This window comes from Capsicum annuum, chromosome 4 (genome assembly GCF_002878395.1).
Source record: "Capsicum annuum cultivar UCD-10X-F1 chromosome 4, UCD10Xv1.1, whole genome shotgun sequence".
Classification (NCBI taxonomy): domain Eukaryota; kingdom Viridiplantae; phylum Streptophyta; class Magnoliopsida; order Solanales; family Solanaceae; genus Capsicum; species Capsicum annuum.
The window spans coordinates 230,613,815-230,639,378 of NC_061114.1; the positions used below are offsets into that span (position 1 = coordinate 230,613,815).

Sequence of the window (25,564 nt, forward strand, 5' to 3'; positions counted from 1 at the left end):
TAGAAGCTGGAAAACGCAAGTTAATTCACAGATGTTGAAATCAATGGATAACAGAGAGCTTCGAAAATTACTTCAGTAACACTCTTTCCAGTTTCCAATACATAATAGCTCATTCATCAAAATTGTGGTCATAAAGAAAAAAGAATTTTTTATATGGTCCTAGTTTAAGTCTTCAGAATGTCACAGGTTGCTAAGCAATGTAAATCTGCGGACTATCCATATCAAGTTGTAACCAGAAGATACAGAAGGCCCTTCAGATACTCCACTATTTCAGATCCTCCCAGCTTGGAACTTCCAAATACTCTATCGACAAAAGTAATTGGAACCTACAAATAGCAAAATCCCAACTTGAATTCAGGCTAACCTTCAGAAAGATGAAAAGTACAATATACAAATAAAACCAACAATGGAGTGGTTGTAGGATACTAATTGTGCAGAACTGAGATGAGAAAAGGAAAAAAAAAAAAAAAAAAAAAACGGGGTGGGGTGTGATTGACCAAGTATAAACCACAATAATAGTAATAATGATGAGAGGTCTCACAGCAGCAAAAAGAATCAGAATATATTCCTGCAGGTCAAATCATTATTTTTCTTGCAATGAAGGTTATAACTATCAAACGGCTCTCAGCCGCATAATAGAAGGTTATGATCCGAGAGACAATTGGGGGATAGCAACCAAAGAAGCTCCCAGCCTCCATCAACAGTCTATAATTGATTGAACTTGGATGTTCATAATATGTTCTCTATATGAATATATTGCAGATAAAATTCTAACTACAACTTTCACTTTCATCAAATCTCAATGTTTCTCAGCTGATCTTAGTCTCTTGGTTCCCCGGATAAATTACACTACCACCTGTACCTTGTCAACTCTCTGTGCCAAGAAGTGCTGCTGCACAGCACTAAACAGCTGTTTTTTTTCCGGCTTAAGGCTAATATGCGCAAGGTTGAAGTTTAGACAGAACCTCCATAATGAACTAGTACATAGCTTTGCTAAGTTCACCACGGCTACGTATAGTTAGGTTCAACTTCTCTACAACTGCCACGGCTCATTACCTTTGCTGGTCCAGATAATGTCCACAGCCTAGTAAACCAAGTCAAGGCTTGCTCACTTCTATACTCAAATTCCAGTAGCAAAAATATGGTTTTCTGTTTCACCAATGTCTGAACCACTGCTCAAGTCATAATCACCCTGCCTTCTTCATTCCCCGCACACTCGATACATTGCTTTGTAGTTTGACTTCAACCCCATTTTACTTTGTAGTTTGACTTCAACCCCATTTTGAAGGACCAGCCATTGCCAACCACCAAACCAAACTGCTTTTTTGATAACTTCCTGAAACCCGACCAGAATACTCTAGGTTCTGGTGTTTCCCGTCGCACTAACTTTGGCGTGCTTTGGAAGAATAGACAGTTCCTCATCACCACTCTTCACGGGAAGGTGATAATACCCGAGGACATAGTTGAGTCTCCAGCATTTTTCATGTCTCAACAACTAACAAGTCGCAGTGACCCTAATGAATTTACCAACAGAGACCAGACTTAATTAGCTACTGATACTCCACAAAAAAACTATTGAGTTCTACATAGCTGGTAACCCTTTCTCCTAGAAACAACATCAGACAACTTGGTAGCAAATCTAACTTTAACTTACAGAACAAAATCTCAAGAATCTCCACTAATAATTCACCTCCAAATGGAATGACTTTGCTGACAAGGAGTAACCCCCAAAACCAACCAACCAAAAAAAAATCTCAAAATGAAACAACTCAGTTGAAAGACTATGTATCACATTGCAAGGACCACTCACATACAGATTCAGTACCAAAACACAAAGAGAGAGAATACAAAAGTCCATGAATTTTCCCAGAGCATTCAACTAAATGCTTCACAACTGGCATTAGGTTGCATCACTATTTCTATTATAGTAGCATTTTGGACAGCATAAATTATGCAGTGAATAGCACGATGCAAAAATGATCAGATTTTCTGATTCAACCAAATGTCAGTGCAGTGGACATAACAGTATTCAACAGTAAATCCATGTATGTAGCTACCTCTTCAATGTGGTAACCTTTTCTTGACGCCCGAACAATCATTTCCATCTGAAAAACATACCCTTTACTAACACAAGAGCTTATGATGTCTTCTAGTGCAGACTTCTGGTAAAGCCTTCAAAACAAGAAATTCAGTTTCAGACACCGATTATACAAATAACATAAGTTGTGAACATTACCAGCATATCAAAGGGAAATGGAAGCGCTAGCATGAGAGTAAGACTTGTGATGATCATTCAGTTTCTTAAAAACAAAATCACACACAAAACAATGACTCCTGATACCAAATCAGTTTCCCATATAAAAGTATGGTGGACTTCTATCCTTTTAGTTTAAAGTTTGTAGAATAATAGGATGCCTTGATCAGTCATAATTATTATTTCCCAATCAATAATACTATTATAAAATCTCCATGCCAAAGTCCCAGGCACAAAGAAGTAATCCTAATCTAAGCAACCTACATTTCCTAAATACACGCACTACAATTCATCAAACTACTGGTATTCCTCTGGACCTCTACTTCCAAGTTAAAGCATACCGGAAGGATCCAGTTAAGTCTGATACACCCGGCCAAAGTAGTGTCTGTGCAAGGACATTTGCTCCCCTACTTGTCAATTTGCGCATCAGGTTCCATCCGTGGACACCACCACTAGAAACATATCGGGTTCCAGTAACTATATTGGCACCTGTCTCCATTTGTTTCCTAGACATAAAATTTGAATTACAGTTCTAGTGCTCACCATTACAAGAAAGCCGAAAATTACGAAAATAAATAAATACTTACTTGATAAATCTTGGCAGGTATTTTGGCTGTAAAAAAAGAGTGTAAAAGAATCAACTATAATATTTAAAATTCAAGCAGAAGAATAAGCAATGTTACAGAGATTCTCATACATTCACCTAATAAGGTATCAGTGCGCATCACCTTATGCCTCTTCAACACAAACACATTAAAAAAATGAAAAAGACAGAGAAGGGAAACCCTCATCTTCAATTATACTTACATGGTGAGAAAGATCAGCATCCATAATAACAACAAAATTGCCCGAGGCATGCTTCAAACCATGAATATATGCAGTGCCTGAGACAAGAGGAATGTCAGAGACTATTCACGGCTAGCATCTTTGTATCAAAAAAATCATGGTTATCATATTAAAATGGAAGTACCTAGACCAAGTTTCCGAGGTCGAGGTCTTAATAACTGAAGCAAACAAGAGAAAAGAGCAAAGTGAGATGATAAATAGGTATGATCAGGGGAGCGTACTATGCAACCACTGAGTGAGGTAAGAAACTACTAACAATACGATCTTCTCCATATACTTTCTGCAATTGTTTGACAATATCCTGCGTGCCGTCTGGACTGCCATCATCCACTACTATTATTTCGAAATCAACATCCCTGAGTCAAGAAAAAACAAAATTTGCTATAAGAGTCTGCTATGCATTTTACATGATTTTATCACCTCTAAATACTTCATACAGAAAAAGAAAAGAAAAAAAAAACACTGAGGTATTATTCAAATACAAGGAAAAGATGACTTTTGCTCCTCAAAATGGGATCATCCCCCTCAAATCCACCAAATTATGTGATGAACAACAATGCTGTTGAATAAAACAGGATCCATCATCCAGATAAATCAATCTCTACACAATGTCTGAATGTCAATATTCTTAGCAATGAGCAAGCAAATATGAAAACATGGTAAGGATGTGAAGAACAGAAACTAACTCCTCATCCATATAACAAATAGTGTATAGATCACCTTCCAACATTCCTTATTAAAAAGAAAGATCATATTCCAAAATAACTTAATGGTGTGCATTGCTTCCTGGAACTATTAAATGCTTTGATGGAGCCCTTTCCAAATTAACTCCTGATAAGTAAAATCTGCCAACAACCCTCATTTGGATTATTTCTGTGAGCCACATTATTTGCCGACTTATCAATCAATGAATGTGCTCAAAAAGCAATCTTCACGAAAATTCCCAACCATCTATATTAAATTCTACAAAATCAGCTAAATGATACAATCTTTAAAAAAGCTCCTGTCCATCTAACTCAAATTTCAATCGAACTGTTATGAAACCACATATGGTTGCGAGAACATGGGTTGCACACCAGCTATAACGGAATATCTCACTCCCTCTCACACACACACACACAAAGAGACAGAGAAGCTAAGGCGGAGAAAGAAAGTTTATGGAAACGTGGAAAGTGCTCATTTACCTCTCCCTTCTATTCCTCTATTGATCCTCTCTTCTACCTTTCATCTAACCTCTTTCTCTCTCTCTTTTCTTTTAATCACAGTAGTGTCCGGGTCAGCTCGCACACCTCAACTAACTTCACGGAATACTTGCCACCTCCCACCAACATCAAATACTAGGTAACTCTGTCCACGAAGGCTTGGACAAATGGGAAAAAATCACCTAACCTCTCTATCACCCGATATTTCTCTCTCATCTCTAATTCACTTCTTCTCTATACTCTCTTGCCTTCTATCTTCATTCTCTCCTATTTTCTACTCCATTTCACTCTGCACTCTATTATTCACTCTCCCCTATTTTCTTCTCCATTTTTCATTCTGTACTCTATTCTAATCCCTCTCCTAAACAGTTCAAAATTAAAGACTACCCTTTTCCTTGATTTTGATAATAAAGATAACCCTTTTTAATATAGATCATACCTTAATCAAACACATCAATACTAGGTTAATTACACAAACCACCTCAAAAGTAACAACTTTTACACAATTCCAATTCATATCAAATTCAACTACTTACAGAAGATCAAATATGAAAATAAAAAACAACTCTTTCTAAACATATCATAAAACCCCATTTTTTCCAGATGCATATATTTTCGAAAAAAGACAGAAACTTTAATATCAGCAATCAAAAAGGAAAAAAAAAAATTAGTACATAGATATAAAGATAAAGAAAGAGTGTGTTTTACGAGAGATGTTTGAAGACGAGGTAAATGATGAGAGCAATATTGAGACGTTCATTGTAGGTTGGTATTATTATACTGTACTTGTTCTTCTTCGACTCCATTCTTTTTGATCTCAACAATTGAATTTCTCTTTTCAGTTCAATATGCTAATTATACCCATTAACAAGATAAATTCGGATAACCCGACCCGAGAGCTCTTAGTCGGGACCCGGATTGGTATTTTGTTTTAATTTTCTTTTTTTAAAAGAATAAATTAATTTTAAGCCTCGGAGACCATCTCAATCACTTTTTTTCGAAAATTATTTTAATTTATGAAAATTGGTAAAATCAATTTCAAATTGTTTTTGGAAAAGCTCCCACTTCAATTTCAACTTTATTTATTTATTAAAAATGATCCCATTTTTTTTACTTTTATAAAAGCATCCTATTAATTTCAGTCAACAGTCGGAGTTAAATGTCTTGCTACCACATTATCCACTTCTTCCTACTTCTATCGATAAAAAACTTCAAAGTTGAAGACAACTTTAATTTTTTTCTTCCTCCTCGAAATCTCCTCATGATACAACGAAACTTTAATTTGTTCATTCGAGTGACTCTTTATGCAACACCAACAGCAAAGACAACATTATTGTCTCCTCTCACATTCTTATAGGTAAATTAGTTAAGTCGAGTGATTTTAATAGTTTTTAAAAATTAGGGGTATAAAATTATATTTTAAAAAGTCTTTCCAAAAGTCTAAAAAAAAAAATCCAAAAAGACACGATCAAACATAAATCCAACTCCAAAAAAAATAATTTTCATGATCAAACACCTACAAAGTTAAATTTTTTTTTTTTTTGGTTTCTCATCCGGTGTCCGGTACCCGCATTGGAGTTCGACTAATCTGGATTCGCACCGCGTAGAGTCTCATTCGGGAGGAAGCGCTCCCTACTAAGGATTTTTTCATATCCAAGGCTCAAACCCGAGCAACTCCATCCGTTTCACCACCTCCTTTGGTGGTTACAAAGTTAAATTATTATCAGTACTTTGGAGTGATATGAGCTAAAAGGAAAAAGAAAGACTGTAAGCACTAAAATATATAAATGTTCTTGGTTTTTTATTACAAAACTCAAACCAGTAACATAAAAAGTAGCATTAGAACCAAGTAGAGACTTGGCTCCAAATGCAAAGCACCAGAAAATGGGGGAGATTTCAGAGAAAACACACACATGTAGGTGCATTTCTTCTATTTACAACCAGTACATTTGTTGGATGCTAATAATATGCATAGAGGAAATACTAAAACAAAAACACTATGATGCATTCAGTCAATGCTATCACCCTGAAGACATCATACGCGGACTAAGATCACCAACGTAGAAGAGTTGATCAATTATCTGACTAGTCATCATCATCCAAGGCATCTGAATCCGAATCATCTCTCTCAGCATGAACGACATCACTAGTGCGCAGAGACGGTGAATCTTTAAGATCCTTGTCAGTCTCCTTAGCAGAAACTACAACAGTCTGACCAATGTTACTGATATTTGAATGTAGTGAATCTTTAAGTTCCTCGTCACTCTCCTCGATATTGGCTGTTGGTAGTGGCTCATTAGAAATAGCTGTCTGGTCATCTTCAGTTTCTGACATGCTTTCGTTAACTCTGTAATAAGCCTTCACAAACAAGGCGAAGAAGAAGGGAAAAGCAAAAAGAAAGATGAATGAAGTTAAGTTGCTTCACATTTAGTTTAGAATAATAAATGAACTTACAAAAAAAAGTTCAATATAATGTCTCTTTCCTTGCTACTTTTCTACTAACCAAATTGGTTTGTTATTTAACTGTTCTATACATAAAACTGCAGTATGAATAGTACATCTTTTGAGTTGCACAAGTAGTTATGTTGTTCGAATAAGTGAAAGCTCCACGCATTGGCCAACAACAAGAAGTATGCTTCAGTCGCAAACAAGTTGGGGTCAGCTAGCGCATTGCTTTCGCTTCCGTTACTTCTTTTTGGACTGTATTTTCTTGAGTCAAGGGTCTATAGGAAACAGCCTCTCTACCTTTGAGGTAGGGGTAAGGTCCGTGTACACTCTACCCTCCCCGGACCCCACTTTGTGGTACTACACTGTGTATGTTGTTGTTGTTAGCACGGAAGCCAAAGGTGGATATTTTATGAATATTCCTAGCTTTACTTCAAGGCAGTTTTAAGTTCCCATCGACTTCACTTTCGATCATTTACCTAATTTTTATGTAAGCGCAAGCTACATGCAAGATTATGGGATAAAGAGAAAATAGAGAAGAGTTTTTGGTATCCCTTTATTTTGCACAGTAGATGCCAAAGGCAGATCTGAATGTGGCTATTCCTACCTTTCAAATTAGTATTCAGAGGGCTTAACTGGTGATTAGTATGGTAACCAATAGTTAATATGTGCACACTAAGGTCTTTTAGGAAATACTTCTATGCATTCAAATAATTAGTGAACAAAACCACATTAAAAGGGAGGTCCCGGCAAGGACTATACCACACATGTGTGCGCAGGCGACAGCACTTTGAAGGAATTTGGACGACCATTGAAATTTGTTTTTAGAACTCCAGGTATTCCTTCTGGCGATGTGAAATGGTCAACATCATGACCAACCTGTGATGAGAATAGATTGCACGTTATCATGAAGAAAAAGATCATCAGTAAATAGTTTATCCTTTTTGAATTAACTAAACAACGCAGGGGGAGAACAGGAGGCTCAAAGACATCCACGCTTAAGAGAGATATTTTATGCAACTAAAGTTGGATGAGACAATTATAGTTCTCCTTGATGAGATAATTGTACCCGGCCATGGCCACCAAAATCCCAAGCATCACTATCCAGTGCAACTCTGTACTTCCCTGGCAAGTCGCATCCAACTTTATACCTGTTTTCGTCATGAGATGATCAGGAAAAGAGTTAAATTAGAAAATGTGAAAATGATTAGTGTCGGTTACTTCTCGGTAGCACTTGTTGAGAACATTAAAAACAAGCAGAGCAATAGTTTCACTATAAGTAAAACATAATACCCTTCATGTGTCTTATCTGGGTGGAAGTTGAACACAAATACCAGGTCTCCACGTTCAAACACAACCACCTGCAAATTAAAGAAAGTAAATCAGTATAGCTATTACCAAATTTGACTAGTTATTGGATTAAATAATATGAAATCCATCATCAAAAAACCTAAGGTAAAAGGTTTTCTACTGTACTTGGATAGAATTACAGCATTCATAAACCCAACATTTCAACTTTAGATGATTGTACCTTATTATCTTCATCCGTGCTGCTTACTATCTGTTTTCCTGATGCAAGGAACGAGAACTTTTCGTCGAGCGAATTCATAGCTCTATCAAATGCATTCATGAACTGCATTTCAACATGAGGGGGAGGAAAGATGGAGAAATATAGATATCAGATTAGGCCATTCAATTATTATCACGTCATGTAAAGAAAATTAGTATCCAAAAAATTATAGCAGCACGTGGATTCGTAGCATGAAATTATAGCTTCAAAGAATCAACTTAAACTGATAATCAAGGCCTTACTGGCAGTAAACGAGGAGGTAAATATGAATTTAATACTTGGATCTCTACACAAAAATCAGAAATTTATCTTTGGAAAAATAAGTAGATAAAGATGAAATGAGCTATCCTCCCTCGAACCAAGTATATTTACAAGTAAGCAATCTAAAAATTACTATATATTTAACAAGCTGCAACACAAAATACTGAACCTTGTATCTCAAGTGTTCGCTATCCGCAAGGTTCCACTGGCGTCTACATTTGTCATAACTCCAATTATTTCCCTCTCTAGGGAAGTCAATCCAGTCAGGATGGCCAAACTGTAACAAAGTTCATCAGACATTTCACAATTACTCCAAAACAGATACACTTGCAAACTCTATACCTTAATCTTCTATATAAAAAAAAGTAAACAATGTACTTTTCTAATATGGCGTTTGTTCTCCGGAACATAATAGAAATCCCTACACAATGGAAACACTCATCGTGCTGTTTTTCTCTATGTTTCAATCCCTTTGCATGCTCAATAGCTCCGGTCATTTTAGAGGAATGGATCTTGTTCCAGTAAACCATTACACAAAATATGTAAAGCTGTAAGCCAGCAGCATGTTCCAGTAAGACAAACTAATTGTGATTATCACAAAATATGTAAAGCTGTAAGCCATACCTCGTTACCCATGAAATTAAGGTATCCCTCTCCTCCTAAGGCCATCGTGAAAAAATGGATCATCTGTGGTTAGAAGCTAAAAGTGAATAGATGAGAAAAGAGACCTCTCAATGTGAGAGAGATTAAAAAGAAACACAAAGCATGAATAGAAAAAACAAATAAACAAAAAAATTGAGCAATCCATCAGAACCCTAAAAACTATGTTTAGTGGTTACCTCACAAAGAGTGTGAGAATTTCCGTGACTAACTAATATAAGCCTTAAAATGCAATAGAAACAGACAAACCTTGTGAAGCGCAATTCCTCGCTCAACAGCGGGAGAAGCATCTGTCAAGCAAGACATGCCAGAGTACATCTCTTTGTCCATTAGGAGAAATGCAATGGTCTTGTCACCGACAATAGACTGTTTCCAGCAAACAAAGTAAGAGAGAACATAAAACTAGAAGTCATTGGATAAATAACTTATCATGAGATTCAATGGTTATGAATATTCTTCAACTTATCATGAGATTCAATGGCTATGAATATAGTGAAGACCATGGCAAAAGAAGTACTTTTACACTTTTGGGACGTGCATATTTGGATTCTATCTAATAATTGCTGAGAAAATTGTTTACTGCAGAAATAAATTTGTAATACCTGATCATGGCTCTCTGCATAAGCTATACACTTCTCTGTATATCTCCTATTTGTCAAACTCGATGTTACTTCCTTCATGGACCATTCTTCATCATTCTTGTTCTTCAGATAATCTATCCACTTATCCGGGATTGCCATTGCCAGGCGGTAATCAAAACCAATTCCTCCCTCAGAAACAGGTCGGCCGAGGCCGGGCATACCAGAAACATCTTCAGCAATAACAGTTGCGTCAGGGAAGATCTTGTGAATCAGATTATTGGCCAACATTAAATAGACCACAGCATCAACATCTGTAGCCTCGCTAAAATACTCATGGTACTTCCCTGTAAATCCTATATTGATTCCATGGTGAACATACAGCATGGAAGTTACTCCATCAAATCGAAATCCGTCAAACTTGTACTCTTCCAGCCACCACCTCAAGTTGGAAAGAAGGAAACGAAGAACCTCCCAATTGGCATAGTTGAACAGCCTGCTATCCCACAACTTATGGTACCCTCGCTCTCCAGTATGAAAGTAGGATTCTTGAGAACTTTGGCCTATATCAAAGCCATTGAGGCCATCAGTGACATTGTTGCTTGCATGACTGTGAACTACATCCACCAGAACTTGTAAACCCAAGCTATGTGCTTTATCTATCAGATACTTTAGGTCCTCCGGGTTTCCAGATCTACTGCTCACAGCAAAAAAGTTTGTAACATGATATCCAAATGATCCATAGTAAGAATGTTCCATTACAGCCATCAACTGGACAGTATTGTAGTTATTTGCCTTGATTCGAGGTAAAACATCATCTGCAAACTCACGATACGAATTTACGCGTGGCTCAGAGCTGCTCATGCCGACATGTGCTTCGTAGATTCGTGGGGCTTTGGGTTTGGGAGGGCGAGGGTATTTGAAGTGGTACCTGTTTAATACCCGAAGTTGTGAAGCACTAAGAAATTTCATTCATTTTGGTAAGGGGAAAAGTATGGATCAAGTCCAAATTAGTAAAGACACATTATTTTAGCTTTTGTATTTCAAAATGGCTAACATAAAAAAGACAAGTAAAACATGAATCTTAATGCCTGTGATGAAGTGATGACAAGTTACTAAAGAAACGAGTTCAATATTCAGCTTCAAGTTATGAATAACAAAACCTTTCTGAAGGTGGTGGGTCCCAGTAGACACCATCATATGGTGCTGCAAATCTTGTAGCATCTGCAGTGGCATACTTTATCCAAGCAGGGATACGATCTATCCAATCTCCATTACCATGCTTGAAATGGAACTTAACTCTGGAGTTGTGTGGAATGGCTGGGTTACTGTCAACATCAGGAATTCTAATACTCCAAACACCAAATTGGTCCTTCTCCATACTGTGGTTGGAACCATTCCATCCATTGAAATCACCAATGACTTGTGCTTCCCTGCATTGTGGATGAGTCAATTAGAAGCACAACCTTTGTAGCAATTAGAACACGTAAAAAGACAATGATGCTGCAACACCATGCTTTAATAGGCAAATCTGTTATGATGATCGAAACTAGTATTTAGTAGTAGAAGAGGACCTACTGAGCAGCAGGAGCCCATTCACGATACACTATGCAACCTTCTTCCCTGTTGAATCCAAATTTTAAATAACCTGGAAAAAAGAGAGCAGTTTATACAAGAAAAACCTGCTAAATCTCAACAAAAGTACCATGCATTTAATATTAAAGAAGCTATTTTGAACGCAAAAGAGTAACTTATGATTGTAGAAGGAAATTGGAAGCAACAGGAGGAAGACTTTTTTTCTGTATAATTGTTTTACGATTATTTTTCATGTTCATATAGTAGGTGTTGAATCTCCTCAGCTTTTCAGCTTCTTTGTGTGTGTACTTTTTATATTTTAAATCTGCTTAGTGAAAAACTTGTCTACTTTTTTGAAGACCCAAACAAACAGCTTTAAAAGACTGAAAAAATGGCCAAGTTCCACCTAAATGGAGCCAGTACTTACTCCACGGCAGGAAAAATTCTCTAGCAAAGTCAAAGAAGGTATAAACAAGTCATCTTCCAAATAAGGTCAAAATGACTAAAGCACAACTTTTGGTTGTTACCTAGAGCAAATTCCTCAAGGGCTCCCTCATACTTTTCAATGAGCTTTTTCTGATCCACATATCTCTTCATTCTGTATTTGAAGTGATCTAGATAAGGTTCCAAAGCTGGATCCAACTTTACGAGGCCAATAATTTCAGTCCCAACGTCTTCCTCTAGGGATGTCATTGTCGAGTTGTCATCGGTTAAAACAGCGGAAACAGCTGAATTGTGCTTCATCTAGTCAGGCAATGCACCATGGTTAGTTTATATCAAAAGGAGCATAGGTATTTAACGGAGCTAAAAACTGTTCTATACCACATCATTTCCCTCAGAAGGATATAGAGCACTTTATGATTTCAGAAATGAGCAAACATTTACGCCTTCTCACTCTCCATCAAAGTAAGAAAAGACAAACAACGGAAAGCAAGAAAAAGAAAGGTAAAAATGACAAGAGAAACAAGGCAACAGTTCAGATCACGACGAGAGAACTTGATAATGCGGAAACACCATGCTCATGCAGATTTTTAAAACTAACAATAAGTGCACACGGAATTAATGATCTCTCTTTCCCAAGTTAAGGTACTACAAATTGGTGGGACCAAGTAACACATGTTTTACGCCTCCACACAGTGTACAGATCAAATAAGGCATGAACACCAGCACAGAGTTTTTCCAACTAGTTCTATGTTATTCGTGCAACCATATCAAATTATCAAACATACCCTTTCAGCTTTTCTAACTCTTGATTTTGGGGTGGAAGAAATATCCCAAGACCGTTCCTGAGATCCAAACTTCAGTCCAGTACTATGTTGAGAAGGAAAACATACCTTATTTCTAGAAGCCTGTCAAAGAAATTTTTGAGGTTACATGGATATCTGGAGAACTTAAGAAATCTTACACTACAATTGAACAAGTAAATACATCATATCCTAATCTCTGGACTGAGTGGTAGCCAAAAACTGAATTTGAGTTCAGTAAATCCAACAGAATTTGAAATTAATAGAAATTACTGGAGTAGCATTTGAACATCTCACATTCTCAATTAGCCGTCTCATATGATAGAACACTTTCAATGACAAAAAGTAAAAAAAATAGAAACATCACGACTGGGTAATCAAAAGAAACAATTATTGGAACATTTAAGAAGCTAGAAGAAAAAAAACTTCAGTAGCTATTTCAGCATTAGAGCTTATTCTGCTTCCAGCAAAATCATAACAATCTTATTTAACTTTCATAAAGAAACAATATTTATCAGCTCCCTGGACATATAACGGACCCTCTAGTCTAACAATAGAGTAGTAGAGTACTATAACCTTTGCTTTTCCTCGTTTTCTGTCCAGGGACGGAGCTACAAGCATGTCTACTAGCTCAGAATTTTGGGCTTGACCCTGTATTTGTGCTTTAAAATCCACTTATTATGCACTCCCTCCATTCCAATTTGTTTCTCACTTTTCCTTTTAGTCCGTCTAAAAAAACTTTCCTCATGGCATGTTTAAGACCTCGAGATTAAACGTCATTTTGGTACATTCTACGTATCTTTAGTTTAAGATGACAACATTCAAAACTTTTCTTTACTTCCTTAAACTCCGTGCAAAGTCAAAACCGGACAAACAAAATTGAAACGGAGGGAGTGCAAATAATTGATTTGGAACCGAGTACGCTGTCTTTTACCGAATCCAGAACTCGTAAACTCAAAATCCTAGTTCCACCTCTACTTCTATCAAGATGAATGTGCTACGATTAACTATCTCAAGAACTAATCCACTAAGCCTAGAACAATCTTTCTAAATATTGCCTCCCCCCCCCACCCCACCCCTCCGCCCACCCCACCCCTCCCCCCACCCCTAAAAAAAAAAAAAGAAAACTTACCATCTCAATTTTACACACATCACTCATAAGTCATAAACACTCAACCATGTTGCAAATTTGAGAATAAGTAGAATGCACTTGTCACATCTCACATGATAACAAGATAATACATACATAAGGCTCTATCAGTGTCATTTTTCTTCTATATTGACGTGAAAAAAAATTTACAAAAACACCCTCACTACTAAAATGTAAGGAGATGATCAATATACATATCAAGGAAACTGAAATCATAAGGCTAAAATTAGCTGAATTTACATGAAGATAAAAAAAAAAATTACCCCTCCTGGAGAAACTTTAGGTGAAGAATATGGAATGGATTTTGATAAAACATTGAAATTAATCTCCATGATTGATCACTCTTCCTAAACTTTGGTGCTTTGCTTTCTTATATGTTCTCATGATTCTTCATTTCCATTTTAATGGCTTTTATTTATAATAAAATAAAAACATATATGACCCTTTGTGGTCCTCCATTTTATGAAAATGAAAAAAAAGTACCTTAACATTAGGCAGTAATACATAAGCATCAACTTTAACTTGATACCAAATTATAACCATGGCCTATAACTTTATCAGTATAAAAGTAGGTCTTTTAACTGTACAAAAGCTAAACAAAAAAACACCTCAATCCTGTCTGACAAAATGCATGTATATACTCAAAACCACACACGTCGGGTTAGAATTGAAGGTTTTTTTTTTTGTTCAGTTTTTGTATAGCTAAAGGATCTACTTATACATCGATAAAGATAAAGGTCATAGTTATAATATCTCTTTTTTATTAGGTGGTAGCATTTGAGTGGATTACCAATCCACGTAGGAGCGATTAAGTTTCACGAGTGTCAGTTATCGAATTAGAGAATTTTTTTGTTCAGCTTTTATATAATTAAAGGGCCTACTTGTGCATTGACAAAGTTAAAGAGCATAGTTATAATTTGATGTCAAGTTAAAGGTCATGCTTATATATTATTGCCTAATATTATCCTGTTGAATCTATATGCCCATATTCTTTTTTCGTTTTCAAAATTTATTTCTACTATTTATCTTTATACAATTCCAATTTTTATTTACGCAAATCATAGTTATGATAGAATTTTCAAATTCAAGTCTTTTTGATAGAGACAAAAACAGATGCAGTTAATGACTTACGAACATATACGAATCAAATAAATCTATCGTAAATTTTGTATATATATTTACAGATTTACTAAATATGTAAAAGTAATATAGTTCGAACTTAGCAAATCAAATTAATCACAACAGGGTAGTCTACTAAACTAGTAAAGTTTCTTATTTAGATTAAAAGTTTATAGGAACTATAAGATAAACTTTGTGGAATGGCCTAGCACTTTCAGAACATCATGGGGGAGTTTGACAATCAAATTGAACTTAAGGGGTGAAAATGAATATATTTAAAATGCAAAGGACACCAATGGACACGTAAAAGAAAGAAAAAAGAAAAAAGAAAAAGAAAAGCACTTTAAATAATGGGCCAAATGAAAGAAATTAATTTGTCATTTTTCTCTTATACTATCTTATTTGGACATTTACGTGATTAAAGATTGTCCGTCCAATAAAATTCATGCAAATTAACGGTTGATATGAAGGCAAACTGTATTTTTTGATTTTTTATTCGATTAAATTTGAATTCACGTGAAAAAAAACTATATATTGAAGATTAAAGTGTTCTCTAATAAAGATAACATTAGTATTGTTTCCTTTTGGTAAACTATGTAGGTATTATTTTGTTCCTAAGTAGTGATAGATGCATTATAGCGCTCCTTGAATTGACGTATATCTGCATAAGATTGAAAAAGTATATACTTATATGTAACACCCCAATTTGGAATAAGGAGTCCCACTTCAACAAAACACGATGCTAGGGATGCTGTGCATATAAGTAAGCATGCCCTTAGTCCCTAGTGACGCGTTTTAAAGCCGTGTGGGCCTGAGCCCAGAGCGGACAATATCGCTAGTGGGTTGGGGAGTTCGGGATGTCCGTCACGGCCAGGGCTTCGGCTCGAGTCGCGACTAGAATGGTATCAGAGTTGCTTCTGTGTCAGCCCTATCGATGTGGGAATTTTTAAAGCCGTATGGGGCTGGGCGCAGAGCGTACAATATCACTAGTGGGTTGGAGAGTTACAGGGGTCTCTCGATCCTTGATGGTTCGGGATGCCCGTTACGACCAGAGCCCCGGCTCGAATCGTCACATTATCACTTAACCACGATCTTCCTTAATGAAGTTGATATATATTGTTTATACACATAATGGTATACGTAATAATTTACTATAACATGATGTTTACACCACAATAATTTCAGTCACAGTCTACACTGCAATAATTAACAATCTTATCTTGAAATGAAAAACTTCCAATTGTGAACCGTTAAATCACTTGAAAAAGTATTAAAGTTTAATAATTACTTATCTTACTTGAAATGAGAAGTTTCAATATGAACCGTCAATCACACTAATTATTTATATATGCTTAGTTGAATATGGCTGGATGTAATGTCCACCATTCATGTGATTTATCTTGTTAATATGAGGGGAGCTAGAAATTTAAGTTGTCGATTCGATATAATTCAATAGCTTTCTCTCGAATATATTATTGTGTTACGAAATTCACGTAATATGTATGAATAGTTTATTTAAAAATCCAATAAGTTGTTTCTGGAATTCAAAATTCAAACTCAGAATGTCTTATCAATCCTGCTTTGATTTCAGTTTCTTTGAGTCAAAAGTTTATCGAAAACAATTTTTGTATCTCACAATGAGAAGTGTAAGATTTGCGTACATCCTATCATCATCCTCGCAAACCTTACTTATGATATTATACGACCCACTCCAACTTATGATATTATACAGCACCTTTTTGTGCTAATGTGGCACCTTTACTATATAAAATGGGAGGCCCACATCAAAGGTACCACGCCAGCTAAAAAAGTTGAAAAAAATACGTTCAATTTTAGTTCGGAATAATAGAACCCCGTGAAGTTAAAGTGTGTCGAAGCAAATTTGATGATAGTTGATTGAACATTAACGGTCCAACTTTTTTGTGTACTTGTGTTTTCCCATATTGATATGGTTTGTCTAAAGTGACAGTAGATATAGTACTTAATAATTGATTGCTTGAATTATTATCCACCACCATTATATATTATGTATATATATGATAATAATGCCCTTGGTCATTTCTAGTAGACATCACCTTCAGGCTGTGCATAAAGCATTTCGCGTTAGCAAGTTTGGAAAAAGGATTGCACCCCAGGAGTCACGGCTCAAACCGTGATAGGTCACACGAAGAAAAATTTATCGTTGCTCCAAGGCTCATCTTCTAAACTGTATATTTAACTAAAATCTATAATATATATTATGTAAAAACATACCATCATCAAAATGATCATAAATAAAATTTACCATTGCTCCAAGGCTCCTTTTGCCTTTATTCAGGAGATATAAAACAAGCTTACTTGCCCCTCAATTTTCGAGGTTCTTGCGATATGACAAAAATAACTGATTCAACAAGAGCTCTCTCTGGTTTCTGTTTTTCTAATGTAAAAGCATGAAATATACTTTCAATTATCAAGCACCAAATCACCATAGTTTCTAAAAACTGCTAACAACTAATGACTATGGCAAAACCAGTAACAGACAGAACACTAAACATCATTGGGGGATACCAAAGACCATACAACATCTCGACTGTAAATGAAGAGTGAAAAAAACTAGGCTATTCGTAACATGTTTATACCGGTACCAAGCTAACGAAAATAGCCATAGAGTTCTAAGAAGCAGATGCAACAGTTCCACGGGTTAGTATCGTCTGTAGTAGGAGCGGTCATGAGCACTCGAAAGAATCTGAAAGGAAGCAGTGCATTTGGACCAGTAATAGGCCATGACGCGAATTGACCTGGCTTGCAAATACTTTGATCGTTCTCATGTGCTTTCAGGTTTGTCCAACTTTTCCCATCCATAGAGCCCTGAAATGCAATGGAAATGTCGGGCGTATACATGTAGAACCTAACATCGAGATTACATGTATCATGGTTCGTGAATATTTCGTGCAATGCTTACCTGAAAGTTCCAACATCTGATAAATGATCTTGAGCCGTCCTGTCTTATTGTGTAGTAGTTACACATGAGCTGCATTGATTCATCAAATATTAAATGCATCAGATGTTCTATCTTTTAGTTGAATACCAAATGAAAAAATCAATCAGGGATATTCACACGCAATTTGAGAATGATAAACTGAGAGAGAGTACTTCTAGCGAAACCAAAAGATTCTCCACAACACCCAAAGGTTTTCAAGGAAAAGAACAGAAAGTAGACGAGTGTTGAATGCTCATTTTCACAAGTCAATTACAAAATACAGCTGAATTTGAGAGCCCTCACGAACAAAGTGCAAACTGAAACATATGAGTCACTTCTTTTTTGTAAGGGCAGGTCTTACGGGGGGTGCTATCAGGGGCACAGCCAGCCTTCTGTTCGGGGGTTCGGCCGAACCCACTTCGACGGAAAAATATACTATTTATACATGATTAAAACTATTTTTTATGTAGTTATAGTAGGTGTTGAGCCCCCTTCGACTAAGTTTTCTTTGAATATGGAACTCCCTTAGTTGAAATCCTAAGTTTTCTTTGAATATGGAACCCCCTTCATTGAAATCTGGCTCCGCCTCTGGGTGCTATAATGTGTTAGCCCGGTCTTTCATGAACAGCTATTTTTTCTCATGACTAAGTGTTCTCTTTATGACTTGTGTACTCTTTACACGTGGTTAGACTCTACGTTTGGCAAAGTTAAAAACTATATTAACAACAAACTGAGCAGAGATATGTGCATGAGTGATGTAAGGATTTTGTATGCACAGGATTTTTTTTTTTTAGGAATGCATCAGTTCATGACATGTAAATCTTGCAAGGAAGGCGATATCAGAACATGCAGTTCATGTTGTTACAATGTATAATCCTACGACTGATTAGTTTCATAATTAATTAATAGAATAGGTTACAATATACATCTTATTTTACATAAACTTTTTCCATCTCCCTTCTCTATGTCCACCATTGTACACACAATAAATCTAACCTGGTGATCCGGACCAATATCAACCATCCACCACGAAGTGTTTCGTCCACCCTCCATCTGAGGTCCAGCAAGAGATGTACCCTGAGGACAAAAAATATTTCATCCTTCACGTTATGGAGCTAACACTCTTTTGTACCTACTGCATCCTCTCACGCCATCGATGAAACAACTCATTTTATCAAGAAAAAGATCCTTTTTTCCAACTAATCTATAAAGGAGAAGATCCTTCACAATAACTGAATGTTATCCTATTCATACCTGGAAGTTTCTCGACACCAACACTTTAGGATCAGTGTATCTTGAAATGGGGCTACTAGCAGTGATAGTTGCTCTCTGAAACATGAATAAACCATGTTAAACAGATAACAAAATGAGGTGGCAAAAGATGGTATATTTTTTGAGAATAGTAAAAAGTCGAAAGAAGGAAGCTAAATTGTTTATTGCAGCTGTTGGATTTACCTTGGACAGAACAGGATTTACCCACTGGTGTTTCCCATATGATGTGCCAGCAAAATAAAGGATCCCATTGCTGTCTCCATCACATATGTAGAGCAGCTCCTTAAAACTTGATTTTCTGTGCTGAAACCTATTATCATTAGAAACAGCACTTCATCAGCGTCAGCTTCTAGACATTTTTTATAGTTGTCCTCCTATTGAGATAGACAATTTAGCATGCATACAGACTGATAAATAGTTCCTTCAATTATTAGATGCTTAATATACTAGGCCGTTCACTTGAGGATATAGCAATACAATATCTATGACCACAGGGTGGATTTTAATTAAACTTCTAAGTATACTCACCTCTGGCTTCCTTGAAAATCGGTGACCCCAAATTCCAGAAATTTTATGGCCTCTTTAACCTGTTACTGTATCTAGTTATTCTCCAGAGCTATCAAAATGATAAAACATACGAAATATTAGTCCATTCCATGGAATCTTTCTCTAAAGGATTGCAAACATACCAGATGATCAAAAGTGGTAATCTGCTGGCTAAGGCTACTCCCTTCAAACTGCAGGATTCCCAACAAAGCCAACAATTAAGAGGGACAATGTCAGCATATCGCAATCTTTAGTGAGGGGGAAGTAAGGTGCTCCTAAATTTCAAGGTATGTACCTTCTTCAGCAAATCAAGTGGCAGTAAGGGGAACCGCACCAGATGCAGAAATTCATTTAGAGACTTAAGCCTCTCCCCAAATAGCATCTCAGGTGTTGAATTTACCAACGATCTATTTACTGTTTCCCATCCATGCAGTTCTCTTGCTTGTAAGCACCACAGCAAGATGGCATTTAGAACTCTCTCTTCAGATGTCACTGTCAAATCTGTATGCTGCAAAAGGAATAGTTTATCATAAGAGATGTATACTACCAATTCAATGGCCTATAAAATTTATTAGTGCATTGCTACACAAAGTGAAATTAATATATTCCTCCTTATAAATAATATTTCTGATAATCTGAACTCTTCTGTCAAAGGGATGAAACATTAAATATGACCCTCAATTGCACTGCACTTTGTGGAGTTTGCAAAAGATATTTCTCCCTTGCAGACATCTACTCCAACTTAATAATCCAGATTTTTTCCTCAAGTGATGTTACTTGTTTTTTAGTACAAAAAATCACACATTCTTCATATTATTCATGTACAAGGAGGAAATGATGATCACCTGAAGGATATTGCTAAAGCTTGATTCATCTAACATGACAAAGTCAACGCTTGCAGTTGTACAATAATCAAAGTGCATAGAAAATATCCTCTCACAGGTTTCTTCGATGAGTTTACATGAAGTAACAGATGATATCACTTGAAGAATTGGGCATACTGAGTCCTGCAACAAAGATCAACAGTTAGTGTCACAGATCACGACCCAAAGACTTTACCAAAGTGTCTTCTTCCTCGTCCATTAAACTTGGCAAAATAGAAAAAGTTCTTGAACCTTCTTCCAATAGGAGAACTCCATCCCTGCATATAACGTATAGATGAAAGGTATTAATATTTATATCTCATTTCAGAAAACGGCTCTGCTCACGCTCACAACTCCGAACTGCATCACTTCTCCATTCTTTTCATTGTAGTCTGACATTAAGCACTTTCAACATGCATACGGCAGATACAGGTTTAGTAACAAAAGAGGATGCATGGAAAGAGGAGAGAATCACAAGATTACCTCTGAGAGGCACTCCAGAAGTATTTTGCAGCACTCCTGGTGAAGAAGTGTTACCCCGAACTCATCTGCTAGTAAAAGTAGCTGAAGTAACAAGGTATTAATTCCCTCGGTAGCTTCTTTATTAAGTTCTCCACTATACATGAACTCTAGCATAATCTTGAATGCTTCAAGAGGAACATCTTTTAAGCAGACCGTTGAAGAAATGCTCTCCCTCATTCCATTTGTAAACATCTACGAATTCAAAATTTTGCTCAGTATTCCAAAAGCCATGCGGGAGAGAAACATTAAACTACTAAACAAAAATGAAATTTATGCTTCAAACAGTTATAGAGATGCCAGAAAGAAATCCAGAGCACACATGGTGTATGGCTATTGATTCATGATGGATTCTAAATTCTTAATTTTAATTCCTGGCGCTAATTACAATTAAGAAACTGAAGCAATCCATATTAAATGTCGATCTCAAATCTTATTTTCCTATGGCAATAATGTCTCTAAGCACCTCACATTTATACAACAAAAGATGCGAAAAAGAACTGCTACCACTACAAAATTACCGACTATGAGTTTGAACATCAGAACAGATGAACGTGTAATGTATACTAGTCTAGTCCAAGAATTGAAGAACCAAAGGATCAGTTCATTCTGTGCAACTAAAACCTTACACCTAATAATAATGGTGAAACCAGGATGTTGTAGTAAGGAACCTCTCTAATGAAGAGGGGAAGTAACAGAAAATTCACAGGATTTAAGACACAAAAATCATAGTTTTCGCTGGTGGATTTGACGTAGTATTTCCTAGAAAAGGCAAAAAGTTGGGCAAATTTGTCAAAGAGAACTTATAACAAGGTTAGTTACCTTTGTGAAAGGAGTACTCCATGACCCAAGGATCACTTTATGTGACCGCAAAACAATATCATGCACTCCAACATAAATGTCTAGATCACTATATTCTCCAGTTGAGAAGAACCGTTCAAGCCTTTCCATATCAATAGGCAACCCATATGGAAAAGTTTTGCTGCGTTGGAGCCAGCTTGGATAAGATATGTCGACAAGCTGAGCAGACTCAACGAGCTGCTTATCAGACATTATTCGCTCAAGGATTTCTTCACATTGCTTCACCAATGACATCACCTTGTATTGTAAGCTCAAAGACTTCAACGAGCAGAGATCAGACTCCAAAATCTACAACGTTCAAATATAGCAGCGGATCAGCAACTATAAGATAAATATTCATGTACAATACTTTGGATATACACATCTATACTTATTTCAGTGGAATACACAATGTTTGATACACACTTAGTATTTTTGGTTTAAGATTTGGCTGAACTTGACAGCCTTTAAAAAATATAGACAATAGAAAGAGGTACAAAATAAAAGAAAGTAAGTTTATAAAACAAAAGTCACATCAAGCAAAAATAAAACGGAGTTCATGTCAAAGTCCAGTAAACAAGTTTTGATTCTTCCATCTGAAACATTTGATTTAATTCCTTGTTTGAATGGTAAAATTTCTTCTTTTTCAATTTCTCATTAGTTCCTGAAACTTAATAGAGTAATAGCCAATAAGTATGCTATCCAAAGTTTAGTAGACGATATAATGGAAGGATAATAATTTGAAATCGCCTGAAAGTTGGGACTCACCTGAGTATGTCCGGTGTAGATGTACTGAAGAAGTACATGAAGAACAGAATAACTTGTGTCTGGCAGGTGAACAACTTCTTCAACTGATGAACTAAGACCAAAATCTCCGCAAGCTTCTAAAATTAGCTTATGAGCTGGAACAACCCTTTCTTCCTTTCCAACAATGAAAAACATATCCGATAACTCCCAATTCTCAAGAAACTTCCCAAGACCCCAACTTTCATGATTAGCAATTTCATCTTCTAACTCTTGTTCTAAATCATCCTCTCCTAAATCATGCTCGACATAATCCACATGTTTCCACAAAGATAAATGATTTGTTGTGACAGGCAATACATTAACATTCCTATAGCCAACATGTTTATCCCAACTGCTAAGACCAACATACTGAACGGAGCAATTTGGATTCGAATCAAGCCATTGAAAGCAAAGATTCTGAAAAGGATACCTTCCTTTGCCAATGCTAATCAATCCATCATAGATACTAATCCAGTAGCTTTGAAATGCTGAAGAACAACAAAGACCAACACCAGCAGCGTCCACCACAGTTTTCCCATCAACCTCGATTTTCAATCTCTTGTTCCGATGACTACCAATGATCACAGTATAGTGTGGACAGTTATCCCTTTTGTAGTGATAGTGCTGACTTCCTACCTGCTCCCGGAAAACAACTGTTACATCGTTATGCGCGAAAGCATCAAAAGCTATACAACCCCTTCCTGCTTCTCTAAATCTCAGATCATTAGGCCAGGCACACTCAAAGGGCGCCACAGTAAGAAACTTCTTCTGCTTCTTCTCCATCATTTCTCCCGGACGAAACAATTCTTCTTTACTCACTTTACAATAGTGCTGGCACTTAGCCATATTTTTAGCCAGAGCAGCAATAGTCAATAAGTGAAAAGAATGAAGAAAAACGTGCTATATTATAGCGATACTAACGAAAAAGATCCAAAAAACAATTTGCTCAATAGATTGTGATGGACAAGAATCATCAAATGGGATACAGGAAGGGCCTTGACATTTGACAGCAAGATTAAAAAAAAAGGAAAAAGATGTTCTTGATAGCAACAACAACAACAACAAACCCAGTGTATTCCCACAAAGTGGGGTCTGGGGAGGGTAAGATGTACGCAGTTCATACCGCTACCTCCGAAGAAGTAGAGAATGTCCTTGATAGCAATTTCTAAATATATCATGTCTTACTTCTAAAACCTCAAAATGTATATAGGAAAATAATGAGATAGTTGGGAAGGTCACCATCTGAAAATAACCCAGAAATCTCTAGACACCATACAATCAATCAAACAAAATAAGATAAATATCAACCTACAACTTGTGTTGAAATTCGCACCACATTCTTATCCTCTCTGCCAGATCACCCCCATATAAAAGTCAAATTCAATATACAGCAAAAGGGAATAATGAAAAAGCAAAAAACAAAAATCCGATCTTTGATGAAAATTGTCCGCAATATTTCAAGAAAAGAAAAAATTAGTAACAAAAGGCTAGGTCCAAATAGGGGGTATTTGCCGGGGGGGGGGGGGGGGGAGGGGGGATCTGATCTTGGAAGAAAATATACACAATATTTCAAGAATAGAGAAAGTTATTAACAAAATTCAGCATCCAGCAAATGGGGTAGGCCCAAAAAAAGAAAAAAAATCTAATCTTTGCAGAAATTTTCCAAAATTTCAAGAATAATACAGATATAGCATGGTGGGGTTGAAGCTTAGTACCTCATAATATCTTATATCTTGATACAGAGCTGTATCTATCAGTAGATCAAAGAAAACAACTGGCCCATGTAACAATTATAATGAAACAAAATCCAAAAAAAGATAGGCACCAAGGAGAGAAACTTGTCAACTTTAAGCCGACCCAAAAAATAGCAGGTGATTCTTTTTATCCGTTGTTCTAAAATTGATGAATAAAGTTATCTAATATTTATTGTTGATAGCATGCGACAGTATCGAGATGCACGAAAACTAGCTCGATGTTAAAAAAATGAGCTGTAATGGGGAATTTGATGGGATATTTAGATAGTGACAGAGCAGAAAGATGCAGTAAGTTTGGGTATTGGATATTTTTGGGAGATGGGGTATTGATTCTTTTAGAGGAAATAGCAGAAATTCATGGCCATTAGCTTTTTAAGGTGGGGTGACGGGTGACAGGCGACATAATGAGCATTAGTACAATTGTAGATTTTCCATTAGTTGTCTTTATCATCCACGTCAAGCTGAAGTGGCTTTATAGTCTGTACAGATCAGTAGATGTTCCCCTTCATTACTTTTATCTTCAAGTACAATGTTTTTTAATCCTTCCTGGTTTAGATATATACGAATTGCGGAGCTAGATGGGGAGAGAGGATTCATTCAATTTTTTCCAACGGAAAAGGTTTAATTTTTTCATGAATAGACTTACATGTATTAAATTTTATATTTTGAAGCTCAATTTATTGTATCGAATTGTCCTTAAATTCCTCTATCACTTTGTGTATTTACTTAGAAGCATACCTATGAAATCAGATATACTCCCCCTTCTTTAACTTTTACATGTCCATCATATTAAGAATATATTTGTCATTTTTACTTTATTAACATCAATTTGAGTTACACATATGCAGTCCATTTTGTCAACTTTGTCTTAACATTGGATGAGACAAAAATCAATAAGGGCTACCTACACTAACCTAATATAAACACTAAACTTTTTTTTTTTCATCTACGTATCAAAATGGTATCACAAATCAATTTCAAGTTGGACAAGCTAAACTAGGGACCTAGTTAATAAATAGGTTGGTCCAAATGTTTGAATATGCTAAACTAGTATTACTGACATTGACACTCCTTATTATAGAGACCAACCGATTAAGTGTCCACCAAACTTGTAGTTACTG

At 36.2% G+C, this 25,564-nt stretch overlaps 3 protein-coding genes across 6 annotated transcripts; all 3 read right to left on the reverse strand.

Annotated features, from left to right (window-relative positions):
• Positions 1-34: 34 nt before the first annotated feature.
• On the reverse strand, positions 35-5,168 carry LOC107866798 (dolichol-phosphate mannosyltransferase subunit 1). 2 transcript variants are annotated; one of them, XM_016712792.2, is made up of 8 exons: positions 5,011-5,168; positions 3,357-3,456; positions 3,225-3,258; positions 3,062-3,138; positions 2,842-2,867; positions 2,596-2,760; positions 2,058-2,172; positions 35-326 (listed from the first exon to the last, which is right to left on the reverse strand). In XM_016712792.2, exons 1-8 carry the CDS (start codon positions 5,106-5,108, stop codon positions 222-224), a joined length of 720 nt encoding a protein of 239 aa, XP_016568278.1. In that variant the 5' UTR covers positions 5,109-5,168; the 3' UTR covers positions 35-221. The 2 variants fall into 2 exon arrangements, with proteins under 2 accessions (XP_016568278.1, XP_047267352.1); XM_047411396.1 differs by lacking the exon at positions 3,225-3,258 and having other exon boundaries at positions 3,322-3,456; positions 5,011-5,149.
• Positions 5,169-6,082: 914 nt separating this feature from the next.
• On the reverse strand, positions 6,083-14,250 carry LOC107866797 (1,4-alpha-glucan-branching enzyme-like). 2 transcript variants are annotated; one of them, XM_016712790.2, is made up of 14 exons: positions 14,049-14,250; positions 12,621-12,740; positions 11,919-12,135; positions 11,395-11,464; positions 10,980-11,249; positions 9,841-10,747; positions 9,488-9,604; positions 9,203-9,265; positions 8,748-8,855; positions 8,279-8,380; positions 8,041-8,108; positions 7,817-7,898; positions 7,510-7,626; positions 6,083-6,660 (listed from the first exon to the last, which is right to left on the reverse strand). In XM_016712790.2, the coding sequence occupies exons 1-14, from the start codon at positions 14,115-14,117 to the stop codon at positions 6,388-6,390; spliced, it is 2,583 nt and encodes an 860-aa protein (XP_016568276.2). In that variant the 5' UTR covers positions 14,118-14,250; the 3' UTR covers positions 6,083-6,387. The 2 variants fall into 2 exon arrangements, with proteins under 2 accessions (XP_016568276.2, XP_047267353.1); XM_047411397.1 differs by lacking the exon at positions 12,621-12,740 and having other exon boundaries at positions 14,049-14,215.
• A 2,918-nt stretch (positions 14,251-17,168) lies between these two features.
• Positions 17,169-24,833, reverse strand: LOC107866795 (BTB/POZ domain-containing protein At2g30600). 2 transcript variants are annotated; one of them, XM_016712787.2, is made up of 13 exons: positions 24,405-24,833; positions 22,672-23,526; positions 21,886-22,212; positions 21,028-21,258; positions 20,527-20,688; positions 19,977-20,189; positions 19,825-19,872; positions 19,664-19,722; positions 19,319-19,445; positions 19,118-19,192; positions 18,860-18,940; positions 17,846-17,914; positions 17,169-17,751 (listed from the first exon to the last, which is right to left on the reverse strand). In XM_016712787.2, the coding sequence occupies exons 2-13, from the start codon at positions 23,473-23,475 to the stop codon at positions 17,533-17,535; spliced, it is 2,415 nt and encodes an 804-aa protein (XP_016568273.1). In that variant the 5' UTR covers positions 23,476-23,526; positions 24,405-24,833; the 3' UTR covers positions 17,169-17,532. The 2 variants fall into 2 exon arrangements, with proteins under 2 accessions (XP_016568273.1, XP_016568272.1); XM_016712786.2 differs by lacking the exon at positions 24,405-24,833 and having other exon boundaries at positions 22,672-24,393.
• Positions 24,834-25,564: the final 731 nt, after the last annotated feature.

Bases quoted from the DNA above. Each gene is read 5' to 3' on its own strand.
- LOC107866797 (XM_016712790.2), bottom strand. From the start codon at position 14,117: ATGGAGATTAATTTCAATGTTTTATCAAAATCCATTCCATATTCTTCA. The intron at 8,856-9,202 runs GTATGGCTTACA...ACTTTGTTACAG, and splicing joins TTAATTTCATGGGTAACGAG to TTTGGCCATCCTGACTGGAT. The intron at 7,627-7,816 runs GTACAATTATCT...TTCTCATCACAG, and splicing joins ATTTTGGTGGCCATGGCCGG to GTTGGTCATGATGTTGACCA.
- LOC107866798 (XM_016712792.2), bottom strand. From the start codon at position 5,108: ATGGAGTCGAAGAAGAACAAGTACAGTATAATAATACCAACCTACAAT. The intron at 3,139-3,224 runs GTACTTCCATTT...CTCTTGTCTCAG, and splicing joins ACCTCGGAAACTTGGTCTAG to GCACTGCATATATTCATGGT. The intron at 2,173-2,595 runs GTATGCTTTAAC...CTTGTTTTGAAG, and splicing joins GACTTAACTGGATCCTTCCG to GCTTTACCAGAAGTCTGCAC.
- LOC107866795 (XM_016712786.2), bottom strand. From the start codon at position 23,535: ATGGCTAAGTGCCAGCACTATTGTAAAGTGAGTAAAGAAGAATTGTTT. The intron at 19,723-19,824 runs GTATGTTTGCAA...ATACAGTAACAG, and splicing joins TTACCACTTTTGATCATCTG to GTTAAAGAGGCCATAAAATT. The intron at 18,941-19,117 runs GTATGAATAGGA...TTTTGTCCTCAG, and splicing joins TGGTGTCGAGAAACTTCCAG to GGTACATCTCTTGCTGGACC.